At 46.8% G+C, this 7161-nt stretch overlaps 1 protein-coding gene across 1 annotated transcript; it reads left to right on the top strand.

The window, feature by feature from the left end:
• The first annotated feature begins 477 nt into the window (after positions 1 to 477).
• On the top strand, positions 478 to 4919 carry LOC147455350 (uncharacterized). The gene is made up of 2 exons (XM_086515237.1): positions 478 to 2845; positions 3082 to 4919. Exons 1-2 carry the CDS (start codon positions 2383 to 2385, stop codon positions 3312 to 3314), a joined length of 696 nt encoding a protein of 231 aa, XP_086371363.1. The 5' UTR covers positions 478 to 2382; the 3' UTR covers positions 3315 to 4919.
• The last annotated feature ends 2242 nt before the right edge of the window (positions 4920 to 7161 follow it).

The following is a 7161-nucleotide window of genomic DNA, read 5'->3' as shown; positions in this document are numbered from 1 at the left end:
GCTTGCCCTGTGCAGCTCTTGAGGGGAAGCTATGCTTGATCGGTGGACGAGATCAACCAGCTCAAAGTTTGTGATGATCATGGCGATCGTCGTCTCTTTGGACTAGGATCGACTGGGATCTCGCCGATCGGGGACTACCGTCATAAATAAATCGATGCATGATTTGCATTGCAGCTCTGATGCCTACCACCAAGAACAACATTGGCATCGACATAGCCGGGCGAAACACGAAGTGAATCGATCACCGGTCACCTCGCGTGGGAATGCTTGCCAAGTTAGAGAGTTTTGTTTAAAAGGTAAAAAAAGCATTTTCTCAGAATTTGGGGCATGCCGTAACGAGCAAGGGCAGGAGGAAAGTCGCGCATGGAGTTGAAGGGCGCCATCTGGACGGCAAAGGAGCACCACTTCTCTGGTTGCATGGAAACACAATCAACCAGTGGCACGGAGATTCGGGGAAGGCCGAGGGTTGCGGGCTGAACAACAGATATAGAGCACTTTGAAGAGGTCGGCCGGGGTCAACCATAACAGGGTGGAGGAGGGCCGTCAATTGCATGAGGGGGAGATATGCCAAAAGCAGAAGGAAGGTGTTTCGCATCAGGAAGGAGGCCACCATGCTAGCTAGGGGGGGTTCGCACTAGAGCTGAGGGCCGCCAATTAAATCAAAGAAGGAGCTCTAGAGGTGGTGTCATTGCATGGGAGGGCGAACGTGTACATGGCAGTTGAGTGCAAGCATGAGAGAATGAAGAATCCACCAAGTGGCGGTGAAGGCTCGTGAGGATATGCCCTTGGGGAGTGTGCAGAGAGGGGCCCGAGGCTGACGGGTTGCCAAAAGGCTGGGCTAGAGCAAAAAAAAGGGGTAGCACCTCTGATTGCATAAAACTAGGGAGGCCCTCTACACATAGAATGCATGGTGGGCTAGACTAAGTAAGAGCTGAGCACCTGAAGATGACGGATGGCCAGTGGATGGCATTGTGCCATATGTAGTAACAGCTACAGGAGGCGGGCTGGGCCATAGGTTGGGGCGACACTCAGCAGCCAGAGCTACTTGGGGGCGACCATTGTCGGGAGTTTTGGAGGCCATGAGCAAGCAGTTGGAGGGAGTACAGTAGAGGGCTCCCTAGGGGTTATGCGTGAGTCAGAAGGATTGGTCACCAAGGATTGCACCAGAGTAGGCACTTGGTTGATGCCATTATTGTATCCAGATACTTTTTTTGTGATGCATAATGTGATTGTAGTTTTCTTGAGTGGATTGAATTCAATCGTCCTTTCTGTCTAATCTCATGCAATGAATCCGTGGTAGCGTTGGATCCGGATAGGTTGTGTGTGAGTGCACAGAGAGAGGAAGAGCGGTTGTGTTTGCAGATCAGGGTTGTGTATGGTCGAGGCATGTGTCGCCTCCCTGTGTGAGTGTGTTTACAGTATTGGGATGAGTGAATGTATCGGTGGATACAAGTGCGGGATGGTGGTTTGTCGATAAGTGTGTGCGGTTATGGTTGAGTGTGTGTAGCCGTGATTGCTCGTAGGCGAGTCGGTGCATTGGAGATTGGCTGATAGTGTGCGTTTGTGTGAGTTTCTGTGTGGTTAGGGATGCAAAATTTATCCTGGGCTATAGAGAGGTGGGTTACTTGTTTGTTGGGTGGGTTTGTTCCCACTTTCCCCATTCGATCAGTGGTGCCCCCACTGAGGACCTACTGTTGCTCCTTGGTGATGTCAAAGACGGTGTCGCGGTTTGCAGAGCAAGATCTAACAAGAATGGCATGGTCGGGTTTTCCGACTTTTACAGGTGCTGAAGAAGTTGAGGTTTGGCTACAAGACTACGGCCTTTTTTTGCTGGACAGCGGCTTGTCAAGTGAAGAGGGACTGGACCAAGCTTTCCTGCTCCTGGCTCGTGAAAAAGCAAAGGTATGGTACGAGGGCTTGGAGGCTGAAGAAAAACAGGATTGGAGCACATTGGAAGCAGCATTTTGAAGCCGATGTGTGGCCAACACACACTGGAGTGAAGTGAAGCAGATGATGGACAACCTAAAGCAAAGTCTTGATGGTGATTTCCGAGCATTTGTGTGGCAGTTTGAGGCCATATGGAGCAAGTTGGTTAAGGTAAATGCTATAGAAAATGCAAATTTTTTGAAGATGACCAAGTTCGTGGACTGCTTTCATGTAAAAGTGTGGGATAAAGTCGAGATAGATGGACCGTGCACGTACAAGGAGGCACTAGCCTATGCGCAAAGCATGACGAAGAAGGTTTTAAAGAAGCAACATGCAAAGCACGTTTTGGCGAGTCCATTGGTGCCAAAGCCAATTTCTAGGGAAGAGCTTCAAGTAATATGATCCTTTGTTGATGCACATGTGGTATCAACGGATAGGTATGATGACAGAGTAGAGATGATACCATGTGGGCCTATGAGGCCTCAGCAATTGCAGAGAGGAGTCTACCAAGAGCCGTCTGATGTGCTTGACCAAGTGGCTTCCGAAAAGCAATCACTCGAGAAGATAGCTGAAGTGCCAAAGCCACTGAGTTTTGTTGAAAAAGCGGAGGTGTATTCAAGCTATAGTAGTGCCTTGGATACGGACAGCACATGGAAAACAGAGTCTGCTTTCTCAAGGTATGAGACATATGATGCTATGCATGTCGATAAGGTGGTCAAAGAGAAACAGATTGCAGGTGAAGAGACATTTTGTGCAGACCAGGGGGTTGGGAAACCCTCTCTCTTGCCTTGTGATGGTAAGGACATGTTGGCTGAAGAAGAGTGCCTTGATGAAGCAGACTGGGGGTTCGATGATCCAGTGGTCGATGTAGATGACGAGTCACAGGTTTTGGTTGCCAAAGCTATGGAGAGAATACAAGGTATGCAAGGCTTTCTGTCTTTTTTAGTGTTGTTTGAAGGGACTACAGGTGAAGGTATGCCGGTGTTTGCTTTGGAGGATATGTTGTTGAAGATTGCTATGCAAGCATCTCTATGCCAATTGCTACAGGTTATCTTGTTTGAAGACAATCATGCTATGGCGAGCTCTCTAGTTGATGGCTAGGAGGTGTACACGCTTGTTTTATGTGTGAAGGCTCATGTGTACAGTTTTTTGTAGGGTTATGCTATCAAGAGCTACACACATGGATGGCTTACAAGTTTACAACTGCAACAAATGGGGTGGTTTGTATCAGTTTTACAGACAGTGGTGATGATCAATGCCATAATTTTTTTATCCAGGTGGAGTTTACACTATGCTTGGGAGAGCCTATGGCTTTCCATTCGATCCGGGTGGGTGCTACATCCAGTGAAAGTCTCTCTATATCTATCTACTGCTTATGTACATACTAAGTATTGGTTTTCTCTTATGCAATGGTATATTATCTAAATAATGCTATGGTTGAGCATCAATGCTCAACAAGGGGTTGGGCAATGATGGTACAGCTGAAGATGGTCGGCTCGTGGAAATGTCAGGAGTAGGTGCATGAAGCTTTGCAGGAGGATATCTGAATACTTGGGCACATACTAGATGTAGATGGGGACAGGTGCTCTTGTGATGTGTATGAAAAATGTGATATATTGATGGTCGAGTCATAGAGTTGAGTTCTATTGGTCGGGATGCCTCAAATGCAAGGACTATTGATATTTTTGGTGGCTTTTGATATGCTCTGTGGTTTGGGTGTTACGGCTTGCCGTGTGCATCTCTTGAGGGGAACCTACGCTTGATTGGTGGACGAGATCAACCAACTCAAAGTTTGTGATGATTGCGGCAGTTGTCGTCTCTTTGGACTGGGATCCACCGGGATCTCGCTGATTGGGGACTACCGTCGTAAAGACATCTGTGCATGATTGGTACGAAAACTTTGATGCCTACCACCAAGCACATCATTGGCATCGACATAGCCAGGTGAAACTCGAAGTGAATCGATCACCAGTCACCTTGCGTGGGAATGCTTGCCAAGTTGGAGAGTTTATAAAAAAAAGGTAAAAATAGCATTTTCCCAGAATTTGGTGGGCATGCGATAACGAGCAAGGGCAGGAGGAAAGTTGTCAGGACTGCATGTAGTTGAAGGGCGCCATCTGGATGGAAAAGGAGCACCACTTCTCTGGTTGCATGGCAGCACAATCAACCAGTGGCACGGAGATTCGAGGAAGGCCGAGGGCTGCGGGCTGAACATCAGATATAGATCAGTTTGAAGAGGTCGACCGGGGTCAACCATAACAGGAACCTGTAGGTGGAGGAGGGCCGTCAATTGCATGAGGGGGAGATATGCCAAAAGGAGAAGGAAGGTGTTTCGCATCAGGAAGGAGACCACCATGCTAGCTAGGGGGGCTGAGGGCCGCCAATTGAATCAAAGGAGATCCAGAGGTGGAGTCATTGCATGTGAGGGCGACCGTGTACATGGCAGTTGAGTGCAAGCATGAGAGAATGAAGAATCCGCCAAGGGGCGGTGAAGGCTCGTGGGGAGCTTCCCTTGGGGAGTGTGCAAAGAGGGGCCGGAGGTTGAAGGGTTGCCAAAAGGCTGGCCTAGAGCAAAAAAAAGGGGTAGCGCCTCTGATTGCATAAAACTAGGGAGGCCCCCTACGCATAGAAGCCATGGTGGGCTAGGCTGAGGAAGACCTGAGGACCGAAGATGACGGATGGACAGTGGGTGGCATTGTGCTATATGCAGTAACCGCTACAGAAGGCCGGGTGGGCCAGAGGTTAAGGGGGCGATACTCAGTAGCTAGTGCTACTTGGGGGAGACCATTGTCGGGAGTTTTGGAGGCCATGAGCAAGCAGTTGGAGGGACTACAGTAGAGGGCTGCCTAGGGGCTGTCTGTGAGTCAGAGGGATTGGTCACCAAGGATTGCACCAGAGCAGGCACTTGGTTGATGCGATCATTGTATCCGGATACTTTTTCGTGATGCATAATGTGATTGTAGTTTCCTTGAGTAAATTGAATTCAATCGTCCTTTCTGTCTAATCTCATGCAGCGAGTCCGTGGTAGCATTGGCTCCGGATAGGTTGTGTGTGAGTGTACACAGAGAGAAAGAGTGGTTGTGTTTGCAGATCAGGGTTGTGTATGGTCGAGGTGTGTGTCGCCTCCCTATGTGAGTGTGTTTAGAGTATTGGGATGAGTGTATGCATCGGTGGGTACAAGTGTGGGATGGTGGTTTGTCGATAAGTGTTTGCCTTTATGGTCGAGTGTGTGTAGCCATGATTGCTCATAGGCGAGTCGGTGCATTGGAGATTGGCTGATAGTGTGCATTTGCGTGGCTGGATACTTTCACGGAGGGTACCCACGTGGCAACGAGAACAAATAATGTATACCCTCGCACTCTCTCTCTCTCTCTTTCCGCAAAAATCTACACCTACTCCTCAGAGTGTGTTTTATATTCTAGAGGATGATAATAACTTGTCGTATGGCAGGGAGTTTGTCACTCAACAAGATTGGGAAACTTTTGATGCCGATTTCGCAAGGTAGATGTACGGGTCCAAATATTGGCTACGCAAGTGGAAAATCTCACACGAATAATTTACAATATGGTACCAAAATCAGCTTTTCACTTGCGGGCAACCCAAAAGGTTGTCTACCCACCAGTTATGGGTCCAACATGCACTAGAGAATTCGGTTGTAGATACAGATCTGGTCATGACCAACGTGGTCAGGAAGCAACTATCATAATCTGACTTTTGACTTGCAAAAAGTCAAAAATTATGCTTTTATTGCTTAGGAGCGCATCAAAAAAAGCAGTGTCCACATGTACGACAATGTAAGTATGATGCATGAGTTCGTGATTCGACATAAACTCCAGTTTTGGTGCAGGACACAATAGCTATATGTCTTTTGAACATGTCCTACCATTTTATGTTTTGCATTTCCTTTGGACAATATTGTTTGTTGTGCACAGCCACATGCTTTGCCAATTTCATGTGAAGCAAGGCTTCTAATTCGTCCTATAATTGCCTTGGCATCACGAGCAGTGGCAACCAAGTTTGGGGGCACATTAATCACGATATCATCTCACCAAATCCCTACTAGTCCAGCCAGTGTAAGGCACTTATGGTGTTCACTTCTACGTTTATGATTGTCACGCTAGCCACGGGCTTCCACTTTTGTATCCACGGCATGCTACCCAGGTGGTATAAAGTACGATTCTGTTCTCACACAAGTACATCTTCTACTTGATGGATGTCACTTTTGCTAACATCATTTTCTGAGACATATTCCACATGTGGAGAACATGAGTCTCTGGGACAGACACTGGCGCCTATTTCCTAATGATGTGTCATGACAAAGTCCTTACGTGATGGTCGCATCCGTTTATTAGACCATTTGAAGCACATCGTATCAGAAACAATTTCAGTGGGCAGAAATTGTCGAGTACTCAGTACAGACTTGTTGCGATGACAAGAGCTGTGAAACCACCTTAACGGAGGGTCTTTTCTACATATAGACAAGTATGCTATGGAAAGTCTTGTCATGGAATTGCGGTTCGGATTTGTTTGTGTTAAATGCATGCACACTAGGTGTTATGGGCCATTGTGTTTAACACAGATTTTTTGGAGTGGCATGCAAATTCATGCAGTTTCTTCTTTAAGTGCAAATTTTCTCGCAGATTTATTATGAGTTTCCACCCAACCATACATGGTAATGGCTCATGATGGGTGTCTGTGGGTTGGATGGTCTACACTATATGAGCATACTCCACTCCAACCAATTTTCAACCTAGTTGGTTGTCTGCACTCTATATCAAATATATGACTGGATACTCAATGTTTGAGTCATAGTTTATCACTGACAGTCATGGCAGACTATCTGTAAGTGGTTGGGGGAAAGCACCTCACTCTTACTACTGCTATTCATCCCGTGTTGGATGGGAAACTTACACGTATTTTTTGCTAAAAGGATCTGCTAAGAGCATACATTAGCACAATGCATTCTGAATGTGCGATTCTCTCCCTATTCTAGAATTTTCTTAAGTAAGGTTTTCAACTTTGAACACCTATTGTGGTGGGGTTGGATACCGTGTCAATAGTTTCGTAGGTCAAGGGCTTAATAGATGTCCTGACAAAGTATGTTGGCAGGTAACCTTCATTAGGGGTGAACATGTAGTTATGTGTGTTCCAAAACGTTCAAAAGTTTGACATAAGAACACTCCCTATTTTGTCCCTCAATAGCTATGAGCTTTTCAAGATACTCACACAAATTGG

This window comes from Adiantum capillus-veneris, chromosome 6, assembly GCF_014529385.1.
Source record: "Adiantum capillus-veneris isolate H3 chromosome 6, ASM1452938v2, whole genome shotgun sequence".
NCBI lineage: Eukaryota > Viridiplantae > Streptophyta > Polypodiopsida > Polypodiales > Pteridaceae > Adiantum > Adiantum capillus-veneris.
Note: the sequence above shows the minus strand (reverse complement) of the source record. Positions and strands in the feature narration are given on the sequence as shown.

Coding starts and splice junctions, on each gene's coding strand:
- LOC147455350 (XM_086515237.1), top strand. CDS start 2,383: ATGATACCATGTGGGCCTATGAGGCCTCAGCAATTGCAGAGAGGAGTC. Junction 2,846..3,081: donor AGCTATGGAGAGAATACAAG/GTATGCAAGGCT, acceptor AGTTTTTTGTAG/GGTTATGCTATCAAGAGCTA.